Raw genomic sequence first — 17,258 nt, 5'->3', positions numbered from 1 at the left:
CCTCCTCCTCCTCCTCCTCCTCCTCCTCCTCCTCTTCTTCCTCCTCCTCCTCTTCCTCCTTTCTTCTTTGTGACAAGCCTGGCTGTCCTGGAACGTTCTCTGTAGACCAGGCCTCAAACTCAGAGACCCACTGCCTCCCCAGTGCTGAGATTAGAGACTTGTACTGCCATGCCCAGCTGGAGAACTCTTTCAGTTTAGTTCTGGGCAGCTCTGGGTGTCAAGAAACCTTTGGTTTTTCAGGCTAAACAGTACCTTGACAATCAGACCCTTGGAGTCCACCATCCAGATCTTCCTTATGGCCTCTGTCTTGGGTATGCCTTCCTTTTCCAGGGCCATGACAAGGAGGTGGGCGATGCCCATGGCTGCCTGGGGGGGGGGTGCGTAGTATAAGGACAAGGTTTAGACTCGGAGCACACCATTGTTGAGCACATGCAAGGCGTTTCACCACCAAAATGAGCCTTTCTTTTTTTCCTCAGCCCCACAACTCCTAGATGGCCCAGTTAAATTCTTACTTTGAGAGACTCAAACATTGAGACTCAAAACGCTGCAATGGTCGGCATACACTCGTGTTGCTTCCTCTTGTCAGAATCCCAGCCTGCCTTTCCCCGGGAAGACAGCCTACCCCACTCATTCTGACCCTTCTTGGCACAACCGCCATAGAGTCCTTCCAATGGCACTCACCTCACCCGCACCCTGGAAAACAAACACATGATTGGACAGCCTGTTCTTGGTGATTCTCAGAGCAGCCAGGATCCCTGCCACAGCGACAGAGGCTGTGCCTGCAACAGAGTGAATGGTATCAATCTGTGGCCTCTGGCCTTCATTTCCCCAAGAAAAGGCTCTTGGCAGGGCGCCCAACATCCAGGACCTGTCAGAGAAAAAGCAACTTTTCTTTTCTTCTTTCTTTCTTTTCTTTGTTCTTTTTTTGGGGGGTTGGGTGGGGTGGGGTAGGGTGGGGTGGGACACAGGGTTTCCCTATGTAGCCTTGGTTGTCCTGGAACTCACTCTGTAGACTAGACTGGCTTTGAACTCACAAAGAGTTCAAAGCCAGTCCTGAGTGCTGGGATTAAAGACATGAGCCACCACCACCTGGCTAAAGCAACTTTTTTTAACTCTTAAAGAAGTCATATCTGCAGGCACATGGGATTCAGGGCAAACCAATTCCATCTCTTACCTTCTACTGTAAATAACTGTTTAAGAAATAGTCCTCCTAGAATTGTTACTTGTCTGTGGGACAGACAACCAGCGATTCAGGAGCTTCTACTGTGATTATTGACACATGAAGTAATAGGATAGATGCAATTAACCGACACCAAAAATGAAATGTGATCCCCATATGTGGGGGTGTACATGAAATTCTGAGTGGATGTGTGTAGCTTTAACATGGGCATAGCCATGTCAAGGACCTCAGATCCTTAGGTCCATGGGAAATGACAAAGCGTTCCCCTGGTCTGTGAGCAAATGTTAACAGTGTACAGCAAACATCTACTTCAGCTTCCTCCTCCCTGATATTTACAGCCTGAGACTCTTAGCCACAGTGACCTCCTACAGAGACTGGGTAACCCCTTCTTCTGCGTGGTACACAGTAAGCAGGCAGTCTTGTTCACTGTGTAGTCCCGGTGACTTCTATTATAGCAAGTGCAGTGCACCAGATCCCCAGCTTCTCTGTATGAGTGTCATTTGTCATTTCTTCATTCCTGTTGGCATGCCAGGCAGGTTTCCATGATGAAGTCATGTAGGACATGGTGCCTAGGGAACCCATTTAAGGGATAAAGTCATTTGAAACTAAGACAAGATGGAGCCATGAGACAGCAGTTGTCTGTAGATCATGAGCAGCCCATAAGACTCTATGGTAACGATACACAATGTATGATCTGATTTAGCAAGCAAAACTTTGTGCCCTTTCTCTCACAGGCAGAACACACAGGCTCCTCACAGTTCTACCAGGTAACTCACTTACAGAATTATGGGCTTCAAACTTCTGCCCTGCCTGATTAGAGGCCTATCTCCCAGGAGAGAAAATGCATCCATTAGGAATCATATTCAACTGATTAGAGGCCTATCTCCCAGGAGAGAAAATACATCCATTAGGAATCATATTCAGCTGGGGTTTGAGATCACCACCTGGGCGTTGAGGTCTCTCAGTGAGTTAAGAAGAATCTCACTTCACTGACTGTGGGGATTGATCCTAATAACCAAGAGGAAGGTAGCCATCAGAAAGGAACAGAGCTGTCGTGGAGATACCATCTGGGGGCACCTTGAACTTTCCATGCTTGTTCGTAAATATCAATGAACATGACAACTAAAGACAGGCAGAGCTATTGAAGATCCAGGGCCTTCCGAAGTGCAGGGTTATGCCACCTTACTGCGTGAAGAACGCTGGCCAGATAAAGTCCTCTTTGAGGACATGAAAACATGGAACAGTAGAGGAAGAAATTTATGAGCACCGGTGACATTATGACTGGCCAGAGAAACCAGCAAGCAGGCACGCATCACTCTTTCTTGGTTATATGACAACAGAAAATGGGAGGGATTGACTGATTCTTTCTCCCTTCTTTTCACCCTGATCATCTGATAAAGCATTGGAAGGTAATCCTATACTTTAATTATGGAGTAAGGGGGTTTTCAGCTGTGGCTGGATCTGAAGAACAAGTCAATTCTTCCCAGTGCTGCCTCGTGTGACTCTCTTGCAGTTGCCTCTTTTCTTTGTGGGGAGTGAGTGGGACAGTTTTCATTTGTTGGAGTTGATTTTGTCGACTGGGAGTACAAAGGTATGGACATAAGTGCTTGTAAATGAGAGAGTGTGTGGCTGCACCAACTAACCACCAGCTGGCTCTATGTAGGGATCTACCAGAAGACGGCGCTAGAGAGCAACTGGCAGGCTACAGGAAGGAAATGACTGTTTCCAGAGTTGCTTCAATCATACAGAGTCCCAGGTAAAATGGAGGACATTTAATAGCACTTGAATTTTAGATAAAGATAATTTTGTATGGGTTTATTCTAGGAATTAGTATACTTTTAAGAAGTGTTATTTATTTGACATTGGAATTTAAAAGATAGTTACGCTTTTGCTAAGTCAGACAACCCCACAGACTTGATCCTTCACTTCCATAGCGGCAGTTGGACCCCTTTGCAACCATCCAGCCATCATGTAGAGCGCTAAGCTCCAGGCATGCCGGTCAGCACCAGCCAGCCGCCTCCTCTTCTCTTTTGTTCCTCAGCCTGGGGGTGGGAGATGGGGGAGCAGAGTCTTAATGTTTTTTGTTTTTGGTTTTGTTTTTTCTTCTTGTTTCAACTCTCCGATACACAATTAACACTTTTTATTGTTGAGTGTTCTCTGGTACAGTTCCTGGCTGGTACTGAGGGTTCACAATAAAACTGTAACCACGGTGTCAGTGTTAAGCTTCTATGATGTGGTCGAAGGAAAGGAAATTAAAGTGGGACCGTTTATGGTCTGTGCCATTTTAACCACTTAGAAAACAAAAATGAGGTTATCTGTGGCTAGCAACGGAAAGCGGGAGGTTCCAGAATTCTTTCCAATTTAAAGAGAGACTTTTTTTTTTCTTTTAGAAAATGGTTTCCCCATATAAATCCAGGGCATAAAGTTGTTTGATCTTATACTTCTTCTTTTGAAAATCAATGCATGGGAATCTGAAATATGCACTAGAACATTTGGGACAGTTTTATTTGTAATACGCAGTGATTGGAAATAATCTAAACATCAAACAAATGAAAGATAATTGAGTAAATTAGCTAGGATAGACACTCAGGAGAATATTTTCAACGATGAAAAATGACCACCACTGGGGGCGGAAGTCTGCTCTCCCACAGGTCCTGAGTTCAATTCCCAGCAACCACATGGTGGCTCCCGACCATCTGTATTGGGATCTGATTTCCACTTCTGGTATGCATGAAGACAGAGTGCTCATATACATTAAGTACATGAATACATAAATTAAAAAAAAAAAAGATCACCATGGAGCTGCGGAGATGGCTCAGTCTGTAAAGTGCTTTCTGTTCATGCATGAGGACCTGAGTTTGTGTCCTTAGCACCATGTGTAAGCAGGACATGGTAGTATGCGCCTGTAACCACAGAATGGATTCAGGAGGATCCCAGAGGCTCACGATGGTGAATACCATGTTAAACATGACACTGTGTCTCAAAGAATAAAGGTGGAAAATAAAAGAGGAATGGACTCAATGTCAATGTCTGGCCCCCACACGGGCGGGCATGGCAGCACACACCTGCACAGACATCATGCAAAAAATTTTTATTAAAAGTTTTGTGAAGATTGCATAGGGACACAGTAACTAACACACCCATCTCTAAAGCTGTCTGGATTTTATGTGTGCTCATTCAAATGCTGACACACACCGGTGGGGAGGTGGGGATGGCGTCTCCCACGGAGGCACCAGTTCTTCGTCGTCGTCTGCAATCAGTTTTCTGCTCTGTAGAACACTGTCTGCTTTCAGGGAGGCTGTTTGCAAATCATGTGCCAGTAGATGGCGCTAAAGATATTTCGTGGTAGATGTTTCCTGGGAAAGACAGTCTTCGGTTTGGTTTTCTTGTTTTTGCTTATCAGATATCTTTTGAGGTTAGAACCTGAGAGTTGAATAACTTATTGGCAGAACATCGTGCGGGAGGAGGTTGGTGATTCTGACATCCTATACTTATACAGAGGAGGATACCAACCCGGAAGAAAAAGTCCGTGGATTGCTCTAGTCTGTGGTCTAGAAGAAAAGCTGGACCACAGTCTTTGCTGGGGAGCTGGAGGCAGCAGCAAGAAAGGAATAATGGTTTTGTGGGAGAGGACCGTGGTGGTGGGGTGGGGTGGGTAAGGTGGAGGCCGATGGGTGAGAACTTTGGCAGGAGACATCAGTGTTCAGCAATGACTCTGAGTGGTGTCAGCTGGGGTCAGTTGCTGCACCGGGGAGTGGCATATGCTGCAATAAAGCATCCCAAAGATAGCTGCTAGTTATTTATTGTACCTTTGCTGTTCCCGTGTGCTGTGGTGTGTGTTGTGGGTGTTTGTGTAATATGTGTGGTACGTGTGGTACATGCATGTCAGGCCAGTGGATGGATGTTATGTGTCTCCCTCTATTGCACTCTACCTTACTGCCACCGACAGGAAGTGTCCCAGTTCACTGTTTTAGTTAGACTAAGTTTCCCAGGACCTACCTGTCTCTGCCTCTCCCCAAGTGCTGGGGTTAAAGTCAAGAGCAGCCACATCTGACTTCTTACATGGGTGCTGGGGATTCGAACTCAGGTCTTCAAGTCTGCGCAGTGAATGAGCCTCTTCCTAAGCCCTGTCAATAAGTCTTGCCGGTGAATTTGGCTACTTTCTTACCAGCCCCACTTGCTTAGTCTTTATTAGGAACACTACAGAGTAGGCACTTTGGTGTTCACTCTGTTGAGGTTTTCAGTTTTTTTACTCCCTGCTAGGAAAGTGAAGCTCAAAGGAAATAGAAGCAGTCATGAGAAGCTGAATTGAGTGGCTACCCAGGGACTCCGCTTGAACGCGTAAAGAAGAGTGCAACAGTCCCCCAGAAGCTGTGAGCCTTCTCAGCGGGTCCCCAGACCCTCTGCTTCATTCCACAGCCTCTGCCACCCCTGCAGAGACCGTGGAGGTCCTAGGCAAAGCCACCTCCTGCACTGCATCTCGTCCTGCACTGCATCTCGTCCTGCACTGCATCTCGTTCTCATGGACCCCTGAGATCTGTTCTCCAGTTCTCTCCTTTCTTCATCCTCAGTGCCTCCCTCTCTGCTGGATTCATCCCCATCGGTGCATAAACGCACTGTAAAACTTTTTTTTTTTTTTTTTTTTAAAAAGAGAGCCCTTGTAGTCCCAACCCAGGTCCATACTGCTTTTTATAGTCAAGCTCGTCCAGGGACTGAATGTGACCATGGCCTCCATTTATTTTCTTCTCTGTCTCTGTGGAATCCAGCGGACAGAAGTGACCGGCTCACCTCTTGTTGGCTTCGCTAGGAAGCTCCACCTTGTCAACTTTACTGGTCATTTCTCGGCTTTCTGTGCTTTAACCTTTTAGCAGTATTTGGCACCGCTGCCTGTCACTCCTAGGGAGAGAACTCTTTCTTTTCCTCCAAGGATCTACATCCACAGGCTGTCTCTTCAGCTGCGTCTTCACGGTCACCTTTCTGGGTCCTGCTCTTAAGGCCTCACTCAGGGGGCAGGGGTGCAAGCTCTCTTAATTCCGGATCAGAACCCAAGAGAGAAAGCTCTCAGGGATTAGTTCTTAGATCCCAAATTATAAAACGGGAGCTTGGCAAACCAAGTTACTGTCTCCACCATAAACTCCCATTGTCGGGTGGGGCAGGGTGGGTCAGTTCTTGGACTCTGTGTCTGGAATTTTAAAATTGGAGAGGAGGAAAACTGCTTAGATTTTTGGAGGTAACCACCCCATGAAGTCTGAGAATCTAGGGTTGTGGGAGAGCCTGGCTTGTGCCCACAAGTGATGCGAACTGTTTGTTCCCATTCGTGATGAAAGATAAACAAACTTTCTTATTCAGTGGGAATGTTCCATAATTACACTTCCTGCAAACTTGAGGCCGTACGTTTAGGAAACGGCACAAAAGGACAAGCTGAGAATGTTCCCTTTAACAGTTACATCTGACCAAGTTGATCTGCTAAATAGCTTTCAGGAGGAATTGGTGACAGCGACAGTAACTGGGTCAAGGTCTGGCTGAGGTGCGTGTGGCGCTCTGGGTCTCTGAAGACTAAGTGGCTTCTATGAATCCATGGCATCCCTTTCCTACGGCAGCCGCCCACTGCCTCCGTGGATTCATGTGCACGAATTAGGGGCTGCAGTGAGGCCATCAAAGGCACTGAATGCAGAAAGGGCCACAGTATAGGCTTGTTCTCTAGGAGTTGCCAGCACCTCTTCAGAAGAGTCAGCTCCCTGTTTCCTGATACCCTGCGAGGTCTTGGAGACCACTTCAGCAATGCCCTGTGTGTCATAAGGGAACTTTTCTAGAACACAGTATATGAAGCCATGGGTAGTCACCCCATGTGGAGCCATGTCAGTCATTGAAGTGGGGGTTGAGAAAAACATAGCGACCATCAAAAGCTTCTGAATGTGCAATAAAAATTAATCCAAAAATTAATCCAAGCCAGCAGAGACACTGCAGTGTGGAGCAGATCGCCGTCTCAAGCTGAGCCCTGGCAGCCCAGGCAGCCTGGATGGGTGTTGCCTGTTAGAATGGCACACAGTGCAAAGTTAGCATGTCGTATGTTCAGAACCGAGGCTCCAGGGAAACCCCACAATGCAAGACAGGCTGGCACTGCCAGATCACTTCAGAAAAGTGTGGGAATGCATGGCGCATTCATCAGACTTCAGTAGCATTGTGCTCACATGCTCCCTCATTTTTACCAATGCTCTACCCTGGGGTTCAGTTCCCCTCCCTCCTCTCCATACTTGTGCACTCAAAAATATTAGCACTGGGACCATGAACTAGAATCTCGGAGTGGCTGTTCCTGTACACCTCACTCCACCCCACCCCACCCACCACACCCCCCAGTTAGTGCAACGTGGGTAAGATAGTAATGAACTGCATAGATTTCAACTCACTGCAGTAAGTGCTGGCTTGAGAAGAGCATACAGGCTGCTCTGATACTTGCTGATCACTAGTCATGGCTGCTAAACTGTTTCAGAGGAGAGGTAAAGGATGCTTTGAGAACACATGCCACTCGGCTACAATCACAGAGCAGAAAAGCGAGGATTCAGAGGCAGACCCAGCTCAATCCGATGTCTGTTAAATCCTCTGGCTCGTTCACTGACACTTGAAAGTACGAAAGAGCTTAGTGGCATGCAGGTCTGTGATTCCCAGCAGCAGAAAGGCAGTGAAGGAAGAAAGATCACCTCAAGTTCAAGGTTAGCCTGAGCTACACAGTGACACCTTATCTGGAGAACAAACAAGCAAACAAAAAAAAAACTGACCGAACAAAAATTGTGAAAGGGTGACATAGGATACAAGCATCCTCTCAGGTGACCAGTCCTTGAAGGTTTAGAAGGACTTAGAGGGTGAGGCTGGTCGTGTGCAGTGTGTTCTGGAGTTGTTGAGCCAGTTTCACTATGCGGTTAGCTTGCAGTGGAGGACAGGGCCCAAGGTCACTCAGTCAGCAGAATTCTGTACCCGACTTCTTTCGTGCAAGCTATCCTTCCTAAGGTCAAAATTAGTCTGTCTGCAGCATGACCACCTCACTGCCCTTCCCCATTTCCTGTCTCTCTATTCTCCCCTAAGAGCAGGGATGTTCCCAGCTGAAACAACAAAAGTCACCTGAGCCTCTGCCTATTCCAAAATTCCTGAAGAGGCTGCCAGCGGTGAGTCAGAGCATTGGGAGCCCTGTTCACCACGAACCAGGCAGCCTAGCCTGGGCTGGGGATTCCTGTGAGCCAGAGTTGGGGTGAGGGCAGAGGAGGCCAACAGAAGGAAGTCTTTTTGTGCCGTGGCTCCAGACTTCAACCCCATGGGCCCCATGGGGATCTGTGATTCAGACAATACAAACGAGGTGCGTGACGCTCATGCGCAGTAGAGCCCATAGGAAGCTCAGCCTGGGGGGCTCCTGAGGACCGTCGTTCCATCTGTTCCTGTTCCACTGACGTAAGAGGCAGGGCTCATGCTGAAAGCAGGCAGGACGGTGATAGCTTTACTTCCACGGGGGGGCCACTTTGTTCCAGTCCTTTCCGTATGTGGGTCACAGGCAGGTTGTGAGATTATTCCCATGTCTTGCTGGGATGGACTACACCTGTCTAAGCTGTGGTTGTGTGGACAGAGGCAGAGAAGGATATTGAGACTCAGTATAGACCTCAAATCCTCAACTAACTCCATTAGGAGCTCAGTCCAGGACAGGGCTAGAGTGAATAGACACCCTTCATCACTTGGGAGGGTAGCTGTGATAGGACAGGACCGAGTTAGGGAATTTCTGCAGCCGAGGCTCTGTCTGCATCAGCGAAGGCAGCGCGTCTTCCCTTGAAGGAAGATGTGGGTGGGTCTCCATGCCAACCTCCTCACATTTTGATTAGTTATATGGGTGCATCTGCAGATTGGGCTGTGATCACCCAAGGCTGCGATGATTTGATGGAGATCCTGTCGTTTCTGTTCTTTCTGCCAGCTTTCCTCAGGAGTTCTAAACCCATGACTTCAGTCTTAATTTCTGAGAAAAAAATTAGGAAATTTCTATCTCTTTTGTGTGTGTGTGTGTGTGTGTGTGTGTGTATGTGTGTGTGTGTATACCAGAATAATGAATTTAAACAAATGAATTGATTTAATTAAAAAATCGTTCATATGCAATTATGCATATGTGTATACATGTTGACCATCTTAGTATGAGCACATGTGTGGTGAATTTGCATGATGGTCAGAAAAGAGAAGCTGCAAAGCAGGGACCAGCATGGACTTTCTCCAGGCATAGGTGGGATGATGAGTGTGTCGTTTGTACGTGCAAATATCACGTACCACTCTTATTACAATGTGCCAATCATTGTGTTGAGAACTGGGGATCAAAAATAAGTAAGCCACGGCTCCCGACTGCAAAAGCTGACGTTCAGTGAGAGGCAGAGAATGCAACAGAAGCATCTAAAGTTTCCTGGTTTGACTATGATGCACTTTTAAAAAGCTCACTTGTTGAAACATCATTGGCAGCCGGGCATGGCGGCCCATGCCTTTAATCCCAGCACTTGGGAGGCAGAGGCAGGNGGNTTTCTGAGTTCGAGGCCAGCCTGGTCTACAGAGTGAGTTCCAGAACAGCCAAGGTTACACAGAGAAACCCTGTCTTGAAAAACAAAACAAAAACAAAACAAAACAAAACAAAAACAAAAAAACAAAAACAAAAACAAAAAAAAGAGAAAGAAACATTGTTGGCTCTTGGTAGATCCAGTCATTGAGAGGTGATTGGATTGGATCGAGTTTTGATTCATCAGTGAGTTCATTGATGGACTCAGAATCTGAGGTTGATGCTAGAAATGATGAAAATTAGGAATCGGGGCCTGTTGGAGAAAATGGTTGCCAGGGGCGTGTGTTTCAAGGATGCATCTGGTCCTGGGACCCTTTTGCACTTTTCTCATTACTTTCTGTTGCCACTGGGCAGCTAGCTCTGCTCCAACTCCTGCTCTGATGCTCAGACTCAACAGAGGCCTAGGAACAATGGATCATGGACAGAAACCTCTCAAACAGCAAGCACAGGAAATCCTGCCTTCCTTAAGCCATGTTCTCAGTTCTTTGTTACAGTCATGTAGAGCCCATCACTGTGAGGTGAACGTGATAACCACCACACCACAGGAACTGGCTTAGAATGAACCAATGTAAGAACAGACAGAGAAGAGCACCTGCATAGGTACCCAAATCAGACCATTCCGGGGGCAGGCCACCCATTGAGCTGAGCCTTGAAGGATAAAGGAATCCCTCAGGTCAAGGTGATGGGAAATAGCCGGACATGGTGGCACTTGGCTGTACCTCCAGCACTTGGGAAATGAAGGCAAGAGGAATAGGCGTTTGAGAGCAGGCTTGCCTACAAGAGACTGTTAAAACAAAAACAAAAACAAAAACAAAAACAAACAAACAAAAAAACAATCAACCGAACCGAAGGGTTGAGTAGAAGCCAGGAAAGAGGTCCTTGCTCTCTAGCCCGTATGTTTCAGCAAATGAGAGCAAAGTTTCTCACAAAGGGATGGCTTGCACAGTGAGTCATGTTTCCATCTTTGAGGAACACTGTGGTATGAGTCTGTGGGAGAGAGAGGTAGACGGGCAGCAGGGGCCTGCTGTGTTCCTGTGTGTGCTTATGAGGATGCACACATGTAAGTCTGTCCGTCTGCCTGTACATCTGGAGTCTGCACCTGGTGTGCTGCCTGAATGGATTTGTTTTCCACTTGGCAGTCCAGGGGACGCAGAGGATAGCTGTCCCATTGCTGACTCATGTGTGCGTAGCATGACAACTAGTCAGCAGGTGCTTCCTCCGAGGCCACAGGCACATGCTGCCTGTGAGGTGACTGGCAGGCTGGGAGAATGCCCTTCTGCCTCCAGCTGGTCTTCTGCTGCAGCTGCGGGGGACCTGGCTTGTTGGGATGAGGTTGGCATCGCCCACCAAGCCCCTGGCAGGTGCAGGCCTCAGGGGGGCTAGAGAGACAGTACGAGAGGCTGAGCTTTCTCTTCAGGGTCTCCACTTCTCTGGGCATCTACTTTCCAGGTCCTGAAATCCTACGCTTGAACTCAGTTCTTTAATAGTATGCTATAACTATGTTATATCACCCCTTGAAAACTCACAATAAAGTCTCCCAAAATCATTCAACATATTTCTGCTACCCTATAACGTGGACCATAAAGAAAAGAGGCACTTGGCTTTGTGATTTTAGACATAGAGCAGTATGGTAAGCGGTTATGAATGTGGGATTTAGAGTCCAAATGCCTGGGACAAACGTTCGATTGTACACTTACTGGTCCAGTAAGTTACTTATTCTCTTTGTGCCTCAGTTTCTTCATTTATAAGACACAGATACTAATATCCCACAGGATTAAATGGTGTACAGTTCTCTGGACAGTGCCTAGTATGTCACAAATATTCGGCAATAAACTTTAAAGTGAGTTTATGTTCTCTCTAGTCTATCCCTAACTGACTCCATGAAGACTCACCATCATTTTGGGTGTGAGCAATCACCTGTGGAATGTAGTCAACATTTACTCAAGCACAAGCCCATTCCATGCCAGCTTGTTCTTTTCATCTACTGTGGACCTCTGCTTTCACAGACTTGGCTCACCAAACTTCATTTGCTAAGTAGCAAGATATGTGATCCATCAGGGTTTCTCTTGGGCCTAACGGAACTCTAGGAACAACGTCCAGCTGAGAACTCCGGGGTCAGATAGGAGGAGCACTGCTGAGAAGCCTCTGTCCCACTCCAGCTTCAGATATGGGTACCTCCAAAGCAGCATGCAATTCCTTGGTGTTTCAAAGCACTAGGACAGGTGACCAAGGGACATGGAGTAAAATAATGCTTTACATTGACTTTTGAAATGCTCTGTATCTCTGGTTACCAGTGTCTCTCAGCAATACACATCAGCCAAGCTTAGTGAAGGACTCATCACGGCTGACAGGAATGTTTTGATCTGATAAGTCAAAATGTAGTATTTTCTATGTATAAGCTCTCTCTCTCTCTCTCTCTCTCTGAGTGTGTGTGTGTGTATGTGTGTGTGTGTGTGTGTGTGTGTGTGCGCGTGCGTGCGTGTGTGTGTGTGTGTGTGTGTGTGTATTGTATAAGCACATGGTGCCAAGTGTGCCTACAAACAGAAGAAGACACTGGGTCTCTGTATGTTATTTCATTGAGATGTGGCCTCTCTTTGAAACTGGAGCTAGTCTGGAGGCCTGAACCCCCAGCGATCCTCCCGTGTCAGTCACACTGGGGTTACAGGCATGTGCAGTTGCGAAGGTTTGTGTGGAATCCAACACAAGTCTTCATGGTTAGGAAGTAAGTGCTTTTTATTCATTGAGGCTTCCATCCCTGGCCCTTGAAATCTTTACAATGTGTTTCTGATGTAGTTATTTCCATCTTAGAACAGATAATACAATCATAGTCGGAGAAGTGATTTTCCAAGTTCAGGTAGCTAATAATTGACTGTAGTGTATAGAACTTCTTACAGACATTAAACCATACAGTTCTTACCTCCCTCTGAAGTAGTAATGATTTCCATTTGGTGCTTAAGCACATCAAAGCTTAGCAAACTTTGAGATGTGTTCAAGGTCACAGAGCTAAGAATCAGCCAAGGAGAAGTTGACTCCAAGTCTAATATTGTTTCTTTAACAGCATCTGGCAGCACACCAGCTATGAGATGATGTTTCCCTCCTGCTTTTGGCATTTGGGTGAGCCTTGTGAAAAAGCATTATTACCCAGTGACTTTGTTAGGTGTAAACGTACCTTGGATGTCATCGTTGAACATACAGTACTTGTTGCGGTATTTGTTGAGTAGACGGAAGGCATTGGCATTGGCAAAGTCTTCAAACTGGATGAGGCAATTTATTCCAAACCTGTAGAACAGGGAAAGACGGAGGAAAGAATGTACAATTATTACCTCCTGGAGAGGATCCTGCCTGAACTGGTTACAGGGCAAGCTCAGGACAAGAGGTAAGGACAGCCTGTGTACTTCCTCTTATTTTTGTCATCTGGCTGGATCAGCAACTCCTAGAAGTAGACCTTTGTCTATTCCCTTAGGTATGTAAATGAGAGAGTGTAGGGACCAAGGGCTTCATAGACAACCAAGTCAACCTCAGTGTAGCTAATGTGGCCTATGGGCTACCAACAAGGCACCATTCAGATGGTAGGAGTAACAGCAAGGCTGAGATGGAACCTGCCATCATCCAAGGTCCAAGCAGAAAGCTCACGCCCAGCACAACAGTGAGCAGAGTCACTCTGAATCTGGGAGCGTCTGAAGCCCACTGTTACCATCTCCAGACTTTGGGGCTTAGAGTCATTTCACTCCATACATTCACATGTTATTCTCCAACAAGACATAAACAAAGCTGAGGAAGGTTATCCCATGAAGCTACTGGTATCTTGGTAAAGATGTTTCCCAAACTCCATGAATCGAAGAACAGTTAGTAAACGCATTGAAAATGTGGATGTCCGCATCCATCTCACGGATGACTTTACTCAGGACTGTGGGGTGAGGCTCAGGAACCTACACTTTCAGCAAGCACCCCAGATGGTTGTGGTTCTGAAAGCTAGGCAACTAAGGAACACAGTCTTGGGAGATGAAGGCCAAGTCCAGTATGCTGCTTGACATGACTTATTGGAAATCTATGCCTATTAGATTTCATGGCCTTGAAAAATAATATTGGGTTTATTAGTGTTTCATATTTCTGTTAGTATTTGTTCCCTCTTGGCAGCCGAGAGAGAAGTTGCTAGCACGTTTGTAGGAAGACCCCACAGCCTAAGAGCTTCACATAGAGGTTTTATTTCTTGCTGTCCTTTGATTCTAGTGTTTGGTAGCTGTATCTCCTAGGCCTTCTTTGAGCAGTCATGGTATGAAGAATTTAATTCATTAATACATGAATAACCATGTATTGAGATCCCATTACTCTATTCCATGTCCTGTCTTGGTTAAAACTTAGCTGTCCTCTGGGGCCACTACTTTCCCAACAGACTTGCAAGGCTGTGTTCTCTCTCACACTTGGGATTCTACTACAGCATGGGATTAGTATTCCATGAGTTAATTTGTGATTTCAAGAACAGGCCATATTCATTTAGAAAAATAGTCCTGATTGATACACACTAGACCAGGAGTCCTGGGTGTATGATAGGGAGAAATGGCTTGCTCTTGCCACAGTGGTGTTGACCACAAACATGAGGACTACTTGGGGACAAGCTGTGGAGAGATTTATTCCTTTCTTTCTAGAAGGGGTGTGTGGGACCTATTTGATGGTGACTTTCTGATGAGATCACCGGCTATGAGGGTGTGAAAAGCACTGACATGACCCAGCAAACACTGCTTTGACCTCCTTTTGTGAGCATGGCTTCTTCCTCTGTTGTATATAAATGCCAGTGACCGGGCAAGCTTGTGCACCTGCCTCATGTTTTCCAGAGTCTTAGTCAGCACTGCTGGTGGGAGCACTAGAGTCTGAGCAGAGTTCAGTCACTGTGGCATTTCAGTGCGAAACAGTGCCAGGCTTGAGTCAGGCATCTTGTGGGCCTGACCTACATCTTCACATACAACGGAGTGACCTGCACATATTACTTCGCCTTCTGTCTTGCCAGAGCTTCCCATTTTTTTTTTCAACAGGCACAATGCTATCTATCTCCCTTGTCAACTTCTGTTGGGTCTTGTAAGGAATAATTGAGGAAGGCGATTTTCCTTTTCAGTGTTACAGAGGTATAACTGATAAGTTAAAACATACAACATTTATGACTTGAAATTTGGGTATATTGTGAAATCATTGCCATGACTAGGCTAGCTGACGTATCAATTACCGTACATGGTAATTGCGTGTGGTCTGAAAACGTGAGTTCTAGTCTCTTAGCAAGTTCCCGTTATATATTAATGTAGCACTATTAGCTGTAGCCAGCAGCTCATTTTTAGGTTGCAAGGTGCTAAGCACACATGTCATCCTGTCTGCAATTCTTATTTACACTCATGGAGTAAGTACTGCCGAGGTGGTTGGGGGGCTCTTTGTGCCTCTTAACCTACCACCCAAGCTTCTTTCCCTTGTTTATGAAGTTTTGCAAGAGGACCAGTCACAACTGGGTTTAAATGGAGTTGTGTGAAATCCCAAGTGTGCGAGAGAACACAGCCTTGTAAGGCTGTAGGGAAAGGAGTGGCCCCAGGAGACAGCTAAATTTTAACCAGGCCAGGACAGGGAGCAGAGTAACAGGATGGAGGAGAAGTTTTAAATCATAGATCTAGCTCCAGAGGACTCCAGAAAGGGGGAGAAGAGTGAGGTGTAGGGAACTGGGTTGGATGATGAGAAGCACAGAGCACTGGCCTTGGGCTTCAGTGTGACCCTCAGGCGACTTAATGATTTCTCCACATGTAGCTCAATGGGATGGCAGTAGGGAGGGCTATGACATGTTTCCCTTTGGGTTCTCTTGTACCATTAGGTATGATTATCAACATTCCATGCTGCTATCTCTGTGTATAATTACAGATTGCCATATTTTTCCATTTTTTAGAAAGCAGTTCCACAATTTCTTTTAATAATGCAGCCCATGTCCAGTGGTTTGAATAAAAATGGCTCCCACAGGCCCAGAGGGAGGAACTCTACGAAGAGGTGTAGCCTTATAGTAGGTGTGGCCTTACAGGAGTAGGTGTGGCCTTACAGAAGTAGGTGTGGCCTTACAGAAGTAGGTGTGGCCTTGTTGGAGGAAGTATGTCATCGTGGAGGTGGGTTTTGAGATCTTACATGCTCAAGCACTGTTCAGTGTGGAAGCACTCTCCTTCTGCTGCCTGCGGATCAAGATGTAGAACTTTCAGCCCATCTCCGGCACCATGTCTGTTTGTATGCTGCTGTTTCTTGCTATGATAATGGGCTAAACTTCTGAAATTATAAGCCAGTCCCAATTAATATTTTCCCTCATAAGAGTTTCTGTAGTCATGGTGTTTCTTTACAGCAATAGAAACCTTAACTAAGGCACCATGGTATGCTATTCTGTTGACAAGCAGTACTATGCAGTATCCAACATGCTGAAAGTATATGTTAGTCCTTCATATCTGTAGATTCTGCATTCATAGATTCAACAATCCTACACTGAAAATGTTAAAAAATGATCCAATGTATATGCATTCTTTTCTTGTCATTTGTTATTAAACAGTGTAAAGTAACAATTACTGGTGTAGCATTTACAACATATAAGGTATTATTAGTAATATACTAATGATGATTACATAGGACAGTGTATATGTAGATTATATTACATAGGGGATTGATCATTCACAGTCTTGATATCCATAGGAGTTTCAGAACAGATCTCCCTTGGATACAGAGAAACAATTACAGTATGAATAGAAATAATAAATAAAACCACCCACTCATAAACATAATGTCACGCCTGTGAAGCCAAAATGTACTGTGAATTTTTTGTTTGTTTGTTTAGGTCATGAATTGCAAGTATTTGGACAGGGAGTAGGGAACAGAGTGTCTTGACATTTTACTATACATAAGACTTTCAGTGTTGTTTCTCAACTAGCCTGGGGTTAAAAATTCTGAAAACTTTAGACAACATAACCAGTTATGTGCGTGGATCTTTCTATCACATACTAACATATACTCATGCACACCCTGTTCTTGAAGCAATGCTGCCGCCCATTTGGTAAAGTAAAAAGAAGACAAAAATTATAACTATCTTTATTCAGTGTATTACTGTCCCACATTTCATTATGTTTCATTTAATTTTACATAAGAAGTCCCCCTTGGTCTCACAGAATATAGAACAGAACTCCAACAGTTCAGGCCAATTTAATTCTGACTCGGAATTGAAAAAACAAACAAACAAAAATGAACCACATGGACCCAAGAGTCTCACAGTGCCTAGCATGTCAGAACCTTCACAAACCTGCCCTTCATGGGATGTGTATCCCCAAGGATGTTCCCTGGTCCAGGAATAGCCCCTGTTTGGGGGTTTATACACTGTCCCCTTCCAGTCTTTGACTAAAGCTCCTCCTTCCACTCCTGTCCTCCCTCTCTTCTACTCTTGTTTGTATATGCTGTTTCTCTCCACTGTGACCTGGGAGCCTGGAGCTGTGTTTCCCTAACCCCCCCCCC

The 17,258-nt window shown here is 45.8% G+C and overlaps 1 protein-coding gene across 3 annotated transcripts in view; it reads right to left on the bottom strand.

Moving 5' to 3' along the window:
• Me3 (malic enzyme 3) overlaps positions 1–17,258 on the bottom strand; it is a 183,774-nt gene that overhangs the window by 7,277 nt on the left and 159,239 nt on the right. For all 3 annotated transcript variants that reach the window (XM_029531078.1, XM_029531076.1, XM_021202908.1), the window contains 3 exons: positions 12,922–13,031; positions 682–779; positions 253–366 (listed from right to left, as the gene is read on the bottom strand). In XM_029531078.1, coding sequence (XP_029386938.1) covers positions 253–366; positions 682–779; positions 12,922–13,031 — 322 coding nt within the window. The remainder of the gene's footprint in view (positions 1–252; positions 367–681; positions 780–12,921; positions 13,032–17,258) is intronic.

This window comes from Mus pahari, chromosome 1 (assembly GCF_900095145.1).
Source record: "Mus pahari chromosome 1, PAHARI_EIJ_v1.1, whole genome shotgun sequence".
Classification (NCBI taxonomy): domain Eukaryota; kingdom Metazoa; phylum Chordata; class Mammalia; order Rodentia; family Muridae; genus Mus; species Mus pahari.
Note: the sequence above shows the minus strand (reverse complement) of the source record. Positions and strands in the feature narration are given on the sequence as shown.